Source organism: Sus scrofa, chromosome 6 (genome assembly GCF_054392235.1).
Source record: "Sus scrofa isolate SSC_HxYL_T2T_F1_AM1 chromosome 6, Sscrofa_HxYL_maternal_Yorkshire_Landrace_v2.0, whole genome shotgun sequence".
Classification (NCBI taxonomy): Eukaryota; Metazoa; Chordata; class Mammalia; order Artiodactyla; family Suidae; genus Sus; species Sus scrofa.
Window position 1 is genome coordinate 18,288,513 of NC_139388.1, and position 14,052 is coordinate 18,302,564.

Below are 14,052 nucleotides of genomic sequence, written 5' to 3' on the forward strand. Positions count from 1 at the left end.
AATGCTCTTTTGTCTGGTCTTCGCAAAACTCATTCCTTCTCATCAACTAAGTCATCTTCTCACGGAAGCTTTCCAGGTCCTCTAACTAAAGCAGACCTACCCCTTGCCACCATTTTTCTTCCTCAACTCCTTGTTTCCTTCCTAGAAAGCACCAGCATTTAGCTTTTGTCTGTTTTGCCTTCTTTTGTCTCCCTAAGAAGGGTAGCTTCAAGAGGGCAGAACCAAGTTTATTTGTGGCTGTGGTGTAGGCCAGCAGCTGCAGCTCAGATTCAACCTCTAGCCTAGGAACTTCTATAGGCCTCAGGTGCAGATCTAAAAAAATAATAATTCATTAACTGAACCAATACGACTAATTCAAAAATGCAAAATTAATCTGTTAGAGTAAATATAATTCAATTATCCTACCAATTCTAAATTATCACATTCAACCTCCAGCATTAACACTAATCATATCCATTAATCAAGGGCAAAAAAAAAAGGGCAGTTTCTGCTGTAGGACAGTGGACTAAGAATCTGACTGCAGTGGCTCAGGTTGCTGTGGAGGCTGGGGTTCGAGCCCCGGCCTGGCACAGTGGGTTAAAGAATCCAGCATTCCTGCAAGATACTCAGATCAGGAATCCCTTTCTAAGGAGGAGCCCCAAAGTGATTTCAACTTGGAAAGAGAAGGATGCAAACCAATGTGTCTTCCTCATCTCATCTAATAAGAACCCCACTGTTCCAGACCTGCAGGCAAAAATGTTGGTCACTCTTGACTCTTTTTCTCTCGCTCTTCAAATCTAATGCATCATTTAAAATCCTACTGGCTCTACCAACACAACACATCCAAAATCTGATACACCCGCACTGCCACCACCCTGGTCCAAACCACGAACCATCTCTTGCCCCAAATACTGCAAGTGCCCCACAACTGGGCTCTTCAATTCTGCCCTTGCCCCGCTCAGTCTGTCGGAGTGATACTCCAAAACCATTAGGTCACATCTTATCACTCCTTTGCTCCAGTGTGCTTTCCCATCTTAGAACAAAAGTCAAATCCTTTCTCAAACCGGCAAAACTGTACTTCATCTGTGCCCCTCTGATGATGGCAACCTCATCTACCTCCAGCCAGCCACTATGAGCTCGCTCACTGCTCCTCAAACACACCAGACATACATCAAGGCCTTTAAATTTGCTCCTTCTTCGCAAAAAGGTCTTCCTGCAGATATCCACACGGTTAGCTCCTGGAACTTCATTCGGGCCTTTATGCTAGTCATTTTCTTCAATAGGGCCATCTCTGGCCATCATATCTAAATTTCAATCCCTCATCCTCACGCCCTCATCCCATACATGTCCACAGTCCTCTTCTTTTTTTCTCTCTTTTTAGGTTCTCGCCCGCAGCATATGGAGGTTCCCAGGCTAGGGGTTGAATCAGAGCTGCAGCTGCCGGCCTATGTCACAGCCACAGCAACACCAGATCCAAGCCACATCTGTGACCTACACCACAGCTCAAAGCAACGCCAGATCCTTAATCCACTGAGGGAGGCCAGCATCAAACCCTCATGGATCCTAGTCGGGTTTCTTAACCACTGAGCCACGAAGGGAACGCTGTTCACAGTCCTCTTCTTTGCTTTATTTTTCTTCTTACCATTTACCACCACCTGACAGAGTGTACATTTTATTTACTTTGCTTATAGACTGTAATCACTTCCCATAGATTGTAATCTCCATGAGGGCATAAACATTACCGACTGCTTCATTCTCAGCACCTAGAACAGTATCTGGTGCTTAGCAGACACTTGATAAAGCTTTGAAAGAGTAAGTGAATAAATGAATAGACGCGGAATGAACAAGAAAACTGGGACAGAGACAATTCTGCAACAGCCAAGTAAGAAAGACTAACTGCAGGTTAAGATCTGCAGCTCAAGCTTCAAGGGCTGCCTTGGCTCGCAGGTGCTATCTCTGGCTCCACCCAAATGTGGTGAACCAGATTAACCACCACCATTCAAGATTAATATCTGCGACTTGAGTGTTCCTTGCAAGTTCATTTTCTATTCTAAATCAATCAAGAAGAAACTGGAGGGAAATGAAATCACAGATGAAAAACATTATTGGCTACGCATTACGAACTATGCTTTAACATGCTACAACCCACACTTGAAACTTATTACATAATAAGGCATACACCAAAGGACACAGCTAAAGCCAAAATTTTGAAATAATGCTGTGTAGGTTAGAGAAGTCAAAGGATTTATCTAGAGCACACCCTGCACACTAATCAACTCTTTGCCCCAAATCTTGCTGAACCTGTTTAATATACCGCTATTAAAATAAGAACCACTACTACCCAACTCACTCTCAACTAGTTATTTTGATTTTGGGGAGTTGTTTTTTTGTTTGCTTTTTGGGGCCATACCTGGGGCATATGGAGGTTCCCAGGCTAGGGGATGAATCGAAGCTACAGCCGCCAGCCTACACCACAGCTCACGGCAATGCCGGATCGTTAACCCACTGAGCAAGGCCAGGGATCGAACCTACATCCTCATGGATACTGGTCGGGTTCGTTTACCGCTCAGCCACGATGGGAACTCCACAACTAGTTATTTTGAGGCTGAAACAATGGGAAAGAACTTTTAAAAGCAAAAAATGCTGTACAACCTACAGAGGCAAAAAGTTACTACATTCTAATAAGTTAACTTGTTGGCCACTAGAAAGATTTATTAACGTCCTTCTAGAGTTCCCATTGTAGCTCATTGGGTTAAGAACCCAACTAGTGTCCATGAGGATGCTGCATAGGTTAAGCTGTGGCATAGGTTGCAGAGGTGGCTCAGATCTGGTGCTGCTGTGTCTGCGGCACAGGCCAGCAGCTGCAGCTCCAATTTGACCCCTAGTCTGGGAGAATTTCCCATGCTGCAGGTGTGGTCCTAAAAAGGGGAAAAAAAAATTTTGCCTGGGAGAACTTCCAGATGCCACAGGTATGGCTCTAAAAAATAAAATAAATAAAATGTCCTTTTGGGGAAAGCTTAAGTTTTAAAAACTTTTATAGATTTGTGAATCAGGATGCAAAGCTTCCTCTTCCCAAGCCCCAAATTAAAAGGAAAAATATTTACCTTTTTTATATTCACTTCAGAGAAAGAACTAATAGAAATGAACTTTTTTCTCAGTTATAATAGGGTTATATTATGAAAGAACTTCCAAGGAATTATTTACAAGATTACTAATGTATTAATCAAGACAAAATAATGCACACCATAAATAAATAAATTAATTAATTAATTTATATTTCAAATATCCCAAACCTTCAGGGATTTGGAGGGGAATGACCACAAAGGAGAAAAAAGGAAATTAAAAATAGAGTAGTGGAAATGCTTTCTTTCTTTCTTTTTTGTCTTTTAGGGCCGCACCCGTGGCATATTTAGGTTCCCAGGCTAGGGGTCCAATTTGAGCTGCAGCCGCGGGCCTATGCCAGAGCCACAGGAACGCCAGATCGGAGCTGAGTCTGTAACCTACACCACAGCATAAGGCAAAGCTCAATCCTTAGCCCTCTGAGCAAGGCCAGGAATCAAACCCAAAACCTCACTGTTTCTAGTTGGATTCGTTTCCACTGTGCCACGACGAGAACTCCTAGAAATGTTTTCTTAACTGGAGCGGATTTATTACTTGGGTGAATACATTTTTCAAAACTCAACAAGCTGTACACTTTAAAGGAACACAATGTACTCTATGTAAATCACACCTCAAAATAGAGTTTAAAAAAATGAGAAGTCTGGGAGTTCCAGTTGCAGCTCAGCAGAAACGAATCCGACTAGGAACCAAGAGGTTGCAGGTTCCATCCCTGGCCTCGCTCAATGGGTTAAGGATCTGGCGTTGCCCTGAGCTGTGGTATAGGTCACAGATGCAGCTTGGATCCTGCAGTGGCTGTGGTGTAGGCCAGCAGCTGCAGCTCCGATTCAACCCTAGCCTGGGACCCTCCATATGCTGAGAGTGTGGTCCTAAAAAGTAAAAAAAAAAAAAAAAAAAAAAAAAAAAAAAAAAGAGAGAGAGAGAGAAGTCTGTTTCCTTTAAGAAAGAAAGAGTTATACCAGGGAGGGTCTCAAGGAGAATTTGTAGAACCTGACACAACAGACTTTACAAAAGAGGGTGACAGACCTAAATCAATGGCCAAAAAAAAAAAACCAACTCACAACCTCCGGCCTCAAGGTCAACTCAAAATAGAAAAAAAAAAATAAAGGCGGCATAATGGAGGGGTGGGAGGGTGGGGAGAAATCTCAGCTTCTTAAGAAAACGAAGACCAAACATGGTATTACTTCACAAAGTACAGGGCGAGGAGCAAAGGCTCTAGAGCCTTCAAATGGCTCTGTTAAACGAGAATCTGTGAGGCTGCTTCCCTTTCTGTAAAATGGGGATAACGACGACTCAAGAGTTTAGCCTAGCAGACAGAAAGTGCTCGATGTGTGACACGCAGCGCATTATATCACTGAAGACACCAGAATTGCATACCGACCAGGCCTCCCCAGTCTCCGTCTCGTGGTCGCTTTCGTACGCCTGGTCGCAGACAGCCAGGCCTCACTTCCCTCCTATACACGACCCTAGCAGCGTTTTCGGGCCCGACCACCCCTCGCTGCCCACCTCCCGGGCCTCACCTCGTTCATGAAGCGGGTGACATCGTAGACTCGGCCATGGATAACCAGCCATAGCTCTTTCGGGGAGTTGCGCTTCGCCACCTCCTCCAACCGGTAATAGGTGACGGAGGTCTCGACCCCTTGCCCATCGCTGCCGCTGGCTTCCACAGTCGCCATTGGGTCTCCAATATCTCTTCTCCACCGCTAACCCGGTTTCCGCCGCTAACTTCCTCGAGGTGGAAAGAGCCCTCAGTTCTTCCGGGCTTCCGTAACCAGGCCCATAAGGCTCCTGGCAACAGCCAATCATGACCTCGGATAGTTCCTGGTTCTTTTTCTCTTCACCAATGAAACGAGGGACTCAGTTTCAAATCCCGCCCACTACTGGCATGATCCTAGGGGCGTGGGCCTGGTTCGAGGTCCAACTAACCAATCATATTTACCCATCCTCTCCAATCTCACCAATGAAATACTGTGATTTTGGAAAAGCGCCGAAGAGAGACGTTGACAGACGAGTCAGGCAAAGAGCCAGAAGGTTTCCTCTTCACTCGCCGTAGGGCCCCGCAGAATTCTGAAAAGAGGGAGCAGAGTCACCATTCCTATTTCCCTTCTCCACGCGGCGGATCCTTCCTGAGCCACGTGGAGCTCGTTTCTCCCCCCACCATCCGCACAGTTCTCTGTTCCTGCCCCAGATTTACGTTTTTAGTTTGCAGCCTCCAGGCTGTGACCCCGCGAACCCCGTCTCTCTAAGGCAGTCTTCTCACAAGCAAAATGGGCATAATCTCTACCTTATAGAGTCATTTGGCCGATTAAATGAGAGTGCAGAAAGCTTGGTACATAACAATACATAAGTGACCGGCGGTGTTAGAAAAAGCGGAATGACTGACCTGAGGCCTTGAGACAGTGACTGGGGTTACAGTATGGAGTCACCTAACTTTGTGCCACTACTAAGAATCTGATTTTGTCATGTCAACTATATCTTAAGGCTGGATTTTAAAATGAATTCTTTAATGATCAGGACAAACTACACTGTTTTGTTTCTATGTGTTCTAAAATAGAATTCGCCTCAACTGTCGCTGGGTAGAGGTCCTGGCCTTTTGGAATTACAAGTTGGGTTAATGTGCAGGGTAGTGAGCTACTCATTTTTAACTGCCATTGCAAATGCCAAGTTGGTTATTGTGAAATGTCATTTTCATCATGTCACTCTCCCCTACTCTCCATAGTCCACCCCCACCCACTTTCACCTTTTATAAGCCTTGTGCACCAGCTACTGACTCCTAAACTTACGAGTAAAAATTCACATCTGGGGTCTTACAAGCTCCATCCCCTCTCTTCCAGGGAGTTCCCTGGTGATCTAGCTGTTAGGACTCAGGCGCATTCACTGCTGTGGCCCAGATTCAGTCCCTGGTCTGGGAATTGATGTCCCACATCAAGTAGCTGCAAGCTGTGGGTCAAAAAAAAAAAAAAACAACAGGAGTTCCTGTCGTGGCGCAGTGGTTAACGAATCCGACTAGGAACCATGAGGTTACGGGTTCGGTCCCTGCCCTTGCTCAGTGGGTTAAGGATCTGGCGTTGCCATGAGCTGTAGTGTAGGCTGCAGATGCAGCTCGGATCCCGCATTGCTGTGGCTCTGGCGTAGGCGGGAGGCTCCAGCTCCGATTCAACCCCTAGCCTGGGAACCTCCATATGCCGCAGGAGCGGCCCTAGAAATGGCAAAAAGACAACAACAACAAAAAAAACCCAGAAAGGTACCCTTCCATTGCCTATTCACCTTTCAAGCACCTCAAATTCCAACCCAGAAAGGTACCCTTCCATTGCCTATTCACCTTTCAAGCACCTCAAATTCCACCTTTTTCACAAACTCTGCTACCATTCTGAGCGCCAGTGATTCCATCTCCATAGAGTATGTAAGCACATTACCATTTCAGAAATTTCTGAAAGACAGAAAAACATTTACATACATAGAAATTTAAGTGGCAGCAATAGAGATTTGCAGCAAATGCAAAGGAACACAGCTCTGACATATATTTGGTAAATGAATAATTGACACTTAACCCCAGTGAGCATGAGTCAATTGAGAAGCCTATGTTAAAAATGCAGATTCCAGAGTTCCCGTCGTGGCTCAGTGGTTAAGGAATCCGACTAGGAACCATGAGGTTGGGGTTTCGATTCCTAGCCTCGCTCAGTGGCATACAGCGTGGCCGTGACCTGCAGTGTAGGTTGCAGACGCAGCTCGGTTCCCCGGTTGCTGTGGCTGTGGCGTAGGCCTACGGCTCTAGCTCCCATTTGACCCCTAGCCCGAGAATCTCAAGTGCCGCAAGTGTGGCCCTAGAAAAAGACAAAAAAAAAAAAAAAAAAAAAAAAAGCAGATTCCCTCCTGTCCAGACATGGAGTCTCTTGCTCACCTTGAATCTTGGCTTGCCTTGTTACTTACTTTGGCTAGTAGATCACAGCAAAAGTTCCATCTTCACCGTCTTACAACTCTTCATGATGCTATGAAGGAGCCTGGGACTAAAAATCAGCCATTTAAGCTGTCTCAGCTGCGCCTCCCCCTTAATCAATTTGTTAGCTGAATGTAACACATGAGTATGTCTAGGCTTTATCAGCAGAACTGCCCAGTCAACCCACAGAATCAAGAGAAATAATAAAACATTGTTTTAAAACACTAAAAAAAGCAGATTCCTGGCCCCACTACCAGACATTCAGGACCAATGGGTCTGGATATAGAATCAGAAAGGAACATTTTTAGCAAGTATTTTAAATGATTCCAATGCAAGTAATCTGTGGATAACTTTGAGAAAACGCTCAACTTTTTTTGAAGCATTTTTAATGCAGTTTTTATGGGCTACACTCCATTTACAGTTTTGACAAAATATTGGCTAGATTCCCCATGTGGTACAATACATCCCTGTAGCCTTTCTTATACCCAATAGTATTGCCAGTAGCACTGCCCACTCCCCACTGGTAACCACGAGTTTGCTCTCTCTTTCTCTTTTATTTTTTTGTCTTTTTAGGGCCACACCCACAACATGTGGAGGCTCCCAGGCTAGGGGTGGAATCAAAAATGTAGCTGCCAGCCACAGCCACAGCAACATCAGATTTGACCTGAGCCGAATCTGCAACCTAAACCACAGCTCACAGCAACGCCAGATCCTTAACCCACTGAGTGAGGCCAGGGATTGAACCTGCGTCCTCATGGATGCTAGTCAGATTCATTTCTGCTGAGCCACGACAGGAGCTCTTAATTTGCTCTCTTTATCTATGAGTCTGTTTTGAAACATATTTGATGTCTTTATCGCTTGTACAGTGAATTACTAAAATCACATAGCATTTCCTTTACTACTTCCACCTAGGAAACCGAATCCGATAGTGTTTTTTTAGTGTTGTTGTGTTTTGTTTTTTCTTTTTCGGCCACACCCAGGGCATGTGGAAGTTCCTAGGCCATGGATCAAACCCACACCAAAGCAACACTCAGAGCCACAGCAAGGACAATCCTGGGTCCTTAACCTGCTGAGGCACAGAGGAACTCCCCTACAGGGTTTTTAAAGTCCTTAAGAGGAAAGCATGGAAGAAACTCTCACCAAAGAGAAAGAGGTTGGAGAAATACATTTGGAGTACCACAAAAAGCAAAAAATGGGCTTTCTGAGACCCGAAAGAAGAAAATGGTTTGAGATTCCTCCAGTACCAGGAACCCCACAAACTTCCTCAAAGGGACCTAGGCAGGTGACAGGATTTCGGAGAGCAAGGGCTGGATGGTACATACAGAAAGACTGGACTCTCCACACCAGGGCTCCTGGCTAGCAGACAGACCTGAGTTCCAGTGTGGAGGCTGCCAGCTCTGCAGCAGATCTTTCAGGAAGGAACCAATGTGGAGTAAAGACTAGAGGGCCTGTCCTGAATGTTTTGCACTGTGTAAAACCCCTGGGGAGGAGGAGAGGGATGCGCTCATCAAGGACTAAGACTGAATTTGTCACCATCATGGCAACCGGAATTAGAATCAGATTGAAGTGGGTTTTTTTAAAAAATTTGTATTTAAATTTCTTTTTTTTTTTTTTTTAGAATTTCAAAGTTGAAAGAGTAATACAGTGAATTCTCATTTACTTTTAACTTAGATTCACCAATTATTACTGTTTTTCCATATTTGATTTCTAGCATATATATTATTTATTTATCTGTTCTTTTTATCCATTTCTTGGGCTGCTCCTGTGGCATATGGAGGTTCCCAGGCTAGGGGTCGAATCGGAGCTGTAGCTGCCAGCCTACACCAGAGCCACAGCAACGCGGGATCCGAGCCGCGTCTGAGCCATGTCTGCAATCTGCACCACAGCTCACGGCAACACGGGATCCTTAACTCACTGAGCAAGGCCAGGGATCGAACCTACAACCTCATGGTTCCTAGTCGGATTCATTAAACACTAAGCCACGACGGGAACTCCATCTCATCTATATTTTTATTGTTGTTAATGTTAAAACCACTTCACAGTAAGTTGCAGACATCATGGCCCTTTGCCTCCAAATGTTTCTGTATCTTCTAAGAATAAGAACACATTCTTGGGAGTTCCTTGATGAACTAGTGGTTAAAGACCTGGCATTGTCACTTCGGTGGCACAAGTTCCATCCCTGCCCAGGAACTTCTGCATGCCTCAGGCACAGCCAAGAAGAAGGGGGAGGGGAGAGACTCTTACTATGATTTTCAAATTCAGGGAATTTAACTTTTTTTTTTTTTGGCCATACTTGTGGCATGCAGAAGTTCCCAGGCCAGGGATCAAACCTACACCACAGCAGTGACAACGCGGAATGCTTCACTGGTAGGCCATTAGGGAACTCCTGACATTCATATAAGACTATTATCTAACACGCCATCTGTATTATATCCCAGTTAGTATAATAAGGTCCTTAGTGAAATTCTGGTGTGTCTATGAGAGCCAGGATCCAATGCAGGATAATGTACTGCATGTATTTATGTCTCCTTAATTTCCTTTAATCAAGGACACTTCTTGATTTTTCTTTAAGAACGCTGGCATTTTTGAAAAGTATGGCTTCAAAGTAAATTTGATTCAAAAAACTACTGTGGCCTAAATGTATGTGTGATAACTTCATATTCACAATTTATAGCACAAGAGAGCCAGAAAGTCTAGCTTGGATCCCTACCCTTGCTACTTACCAACTTTGTAAACTAGCCAGCTTTCTCATTCTCTTTTTTTCCCAAGTGGATACCCAGTTGTTCCAACACCTTTTAATGAAAATAGTTCCCCACTGAATTGTTTCCATGTTTTGATGAAAACTGACTGACCATGTAAGTGCGGGTCTTGTTCTAAACTTTCTATTACATATCAGTGATTTATTTGTCTAACCTTATGCCAATTCCACACTGTCTTGGTTACAAGAGCTTTTTTTTTTTTTTTTTTTTTTTTTTTCCAGTCTTTTTGCCACTTCTTGGGCCGCTTCCTCAGCATATGGAGGTTCCTAGGCTATGGGTCAAATCAGAGCTGTAGCCACTGGCCTATACCACAGCCACAGCAACGCAGGATCCGAGCCGTGTCTGCGACCTACACCACAGCTCACGGCAATGCCGGATCGTTAACCCACTGAGTAAGGGCAGGGATTGAACCCGCAACCTCATGGTTCCTAGTCGGATTTGTTAACCACTGAGCCACGACGGGAACTCCTTGGTTACAATAGCTTTGTAGGAAGGCTTGAAGTCAGGTAATGGAAATCGAAGAAGCTTTGCTCTTGGTTTTCAAAATTGTTTCTGCTCTTTTTTTATACATAAAATGATGTTTATTTTTTCCCATTATAGCTGATTTACAGTGTTCTGTCAATTTTCTACCATACAGCATGGCGTCCCAGTCACACATACATGTATACATTCTTTTTTCTCACATTATCATGCTCCATCATAAGCTACTAGACATAGTTCCCAGTGCTACACAGCAGGATCTCATTGCTTATCCATTCCAAAGGCAATAGTCTGCATCTATTAACCCCAAGCTCTCAATCCATCCCACTCCCTCCCCTTCACCCTTGGCAACCACAAGTCTATTCTCCAAGTCCATGATTTTCCTTTCTGTGGAAAGGTTCATTTGTGCCATATATTAGATTCCAGATATAAGTGATATCATATGGTATTTGTCTTTCTCTTTCTGATTTAGTTCACGCAGTATGAGCACCTCTAGTTCCATCCATGTTGCTGCAAATGGCATTATGTCATTCTTTTTATGGCTGAGTAGTATTCCATTGTGTATATATCCAATCATCTGTCATTGGACATTTGGTTTGTTTCCATGTCTTGGCTACTGTGAATAGTGCTGCCATGAACATGCGGGTGCATGTGTCTTTTTCAAGGAATGTTTTGTCCAGATATATGTCCAAGAGCAGGATTGCTGGGTCATATGGTAGTTTTACGTATAGTTTCTAAGTTACACACTGTTCTCCATAGTGGTTGTACCAGCTTACATTCCCACCAACAGTGTAGGAGGGTTGCCTTTTCTCCACACTCCCTCCAGCATTTGCTATTTGTGGATTTATTAATGATGGCCATTCTGACTGGTGTGAAGTGGTATCTCGTGGTAGTTTTGATTTGCATTTCTCTAATAATCAGTGATGTTGAGCATTTTTTCATGTTGTTGGCCATCTGTATATCTTCTTTGGAGAAATGTCTATTCAGGTTTTTTGCCCATTTTTCAATTGGGTTGTTGGCTTTTTTGCTGTTGAGTTGTATCAGTTCATATATTTTAGAGATTAAGCCCTTGTCAGTTGCATCACTTGAAACTATTTTCTCACATTCTGTAAGTTGTCTTTTTGTTTTCTTTTTGGTTTCCTTTGCTGTGCAAAAGCTTGTCAGTTTGATTAGGTCCCATTGGTTTATTTTTGCTTTTATTTCTGCTGCTTTGGGTGACTGACCTGAGAAAATATTTGTAAGGCTGATGTCAGGGAATGTTTTGCCTATGTTCTCTTCCAGGAGTTTGATGGTGTCTTGTCTTATATTTAAGTCTTTGAGTTTATTTTTGTGCATGGTGTGAGGGTGTGTTCTAGTTTCATTGATTTGCATGCAGCTGTCCAGGTTTCCCAGCAATACTTGCTGAAAAGGCTGTTTCTGCTCTTTTTGATCCTTTATATTTCCAAATAAATTATTGCTTGTTTGTCTTTTTAGGGCCGCGCCCACAGCATATAGAGGTTCCCAGGCTTGGGGTCAAATCAGACGTACAGCAGCCAGCCTGTGCTACAGCCACAGCAACTTGGGATCTGAGCCTCATCTGTGACCTACACCACAGCTCATGGCAATGCCAGATTCTTAACCCCCTGAGTGAGGCCAGGGATTGAACCTTTGTCCTCTCGGATAGTAGTCAGATTCGTCTCGCTGAGCCTTGACAGGAACTCCTGTATTTCCACATAAATTTTAAAATCAGCTGGTTGAACCAAGTGGTCAAGGTCAACATCTCCAGCTATAGATCATGTTCATAGCATCTTATCCCTGGTATGTGATACAGGGGCACTTCCCCACTGTGACATCGTCCTGCAAACTCGCAGGCTCAAGCTAAACATAAGAGAAACATTAGGCAAACTCAAATTGAGGAACATCCTACAAAATACCTGACCAGTATCAACCAAAACTGTCAAATGCATTTAAAAATGAAAAACAATGGAGTTCCCGTCATGGTGCAGTGGTTAACGAATCCGACTAGGAACCATGAGGTTGCGGGTTCGGTCCCTGCCCTTGCTCAGTGGGTTAATGATCCGGCATTGCCGTGAGCTGTGGTGTAGGTTGCAGACGCGGCTCGGATCCCGTGTTGCTGTGGCTCTGGCGTAGGCCAGTGGCTCCAGCTCCGATTTGACCCCTAGCCTGGGAACCTCCATATGCCGCGGGAGCGGCACAAAGAAATAGCAAAAAGACAAAAAAAAGAAAAGAAAAAGAAAACAAAGACATGGAGACAATGAGAAATTGTCACGGACCCATTTTGACTAAGGAGACAACAACTAAACACAAAGTGGCAACCTGGATTGTATCCTAGAACAAAAAAAAAAAAAAAGGACATCAGGGGAAAAAAGTGAAATTCAGATTAAAGCAAAGGTAATGTATCAGTGTCGATTTCTCAGGTTTGACAAATGTACTACAATAAAGCTAAGATATCAGTCGTCTTAGTAATCTAAGATATTATGGGAAATAGGGTGAGGCGTATATAAGAACCTCTAAGGCGTTCCCGCTGTGGTGCAATGGAATCAACGGTGTCTCTGAAACTCTGGGATGCCTGTGAGGTTCCCAGCCTGGCACAGTGGGTTAAGGATTCCAAAGTTGCTGTGTTGGCTACAACTGTGGCTCAGATCTGATCCCTGGCCCAGGAACACCATGTGCTGAGGGGCAGCCAAAAAAGAAAAAAAGAACTCTGTAATATTTTGCAATTTCTCTGCAAATCTAAAATTATCCCAAAATAATATGGTTATTTTTTAAAATTAGCCTGTTACTTCCTTTTTTTAAAAGTTATACTGAAGCATAGTTAATTTATAAGGCTGTGATAATATCTACTGTATAGCAAAGTGACCCAGTCATACATATACACTTACTTTCTGTAAAAGTGCTTAGAGATGAATGTATAAAGAATGAACACCTTGGAGTTCCCATCATGGCACAGTGGTTAACGAATCCGACTAGGAACCATGAGGTTGTAGGTTCAGTCCCTGCCTTGCTCAGTGGGTTAACGATCCGGCGTTGCCGTGAGCTGTGGTGTAGGTTGCAGACTCGGCTCGGATCCTGCATTGCTGTGGCTCTGGCGTAGGCCGGTGGCTGCAGCTCCGATTCAACCCCTAGCCTGGGAACCTCCATATGCCATGGGAGTGGCCCAAGAAATAGCAAAAAGACAAAAAAAAAAAAAAAAAGAATGAACACCTTAACAACCTTGAGTCTCACAATCCACAAATGCCCTAAACAACCCAAGCCATAGCAGTGACAAGGCTGGACCATTAACCTGTTGAGCCACCAGGAAACTTTCAATTTGAATCTCTTCTCAATTTGTGATTTTTGGCATAGAGGTCTTCTACAGCTTTTGCTAAAATTAGTTCTAAATATTTTATGGGTTTTATACTATTATAAATGGAATTATTTCATTTCCCAATGGTTTACTGCCATAATATAGAAATACAATTGATTTGGTACATTGACTTAGTATTCTATGACCTTGCTAAACTCACCGATAGTTCTCTTTTTGTTTGTTTTTCTTTTTTTTAGGGCCTTGCCTGCAGCATATGGAAGTTCCCAGGCTAGGGGTTGAAACGGAGCTGCAGCTGCCAGCGTACACCACAGCCACAACAATGCCAGACACAAGTAGCATCTGTGACCCAAGCCGAAGCTCACAGCAACACCGTATCCTTAACCCATTGAGCAAAGCCAGGGATTGAACTCACATCCTCACAGATACTAGTTGGGTTCTTAACCCACTGAGCCACAATGGGAAATCCTAAACTC

The 14,052-nt window shown here is 43.8% G+C and overlaps 1 protein-coding gene across 2 annotated transcripts in view; it reads right to left on the reverse strand.

Moving 5' to 3' along the window:
• The window catches only part of CYB5B (cytochrome b5 type B), a 35,502-nt gene extending 30,650 nt beyond the window's left edge, over positions 1–4,852 (reverse strand). Inside the window, 1 exon segment of one of the 2 annotated variants that reach the window (NM_001159592.1) lies at positions 4,617–4,832. In NM_001159592.1, coding sequence (NP_001153064.1) covers positions 4,617–4,772 — 156 coding nt within the window. In that variant the 5' untranslated portion in view covers positions 4,773–4,832. 2 annotated transcript variants of the gene reach the window in all.
• Positions 4,853–14,052: the final 9,200 nt, after the last annotated feature.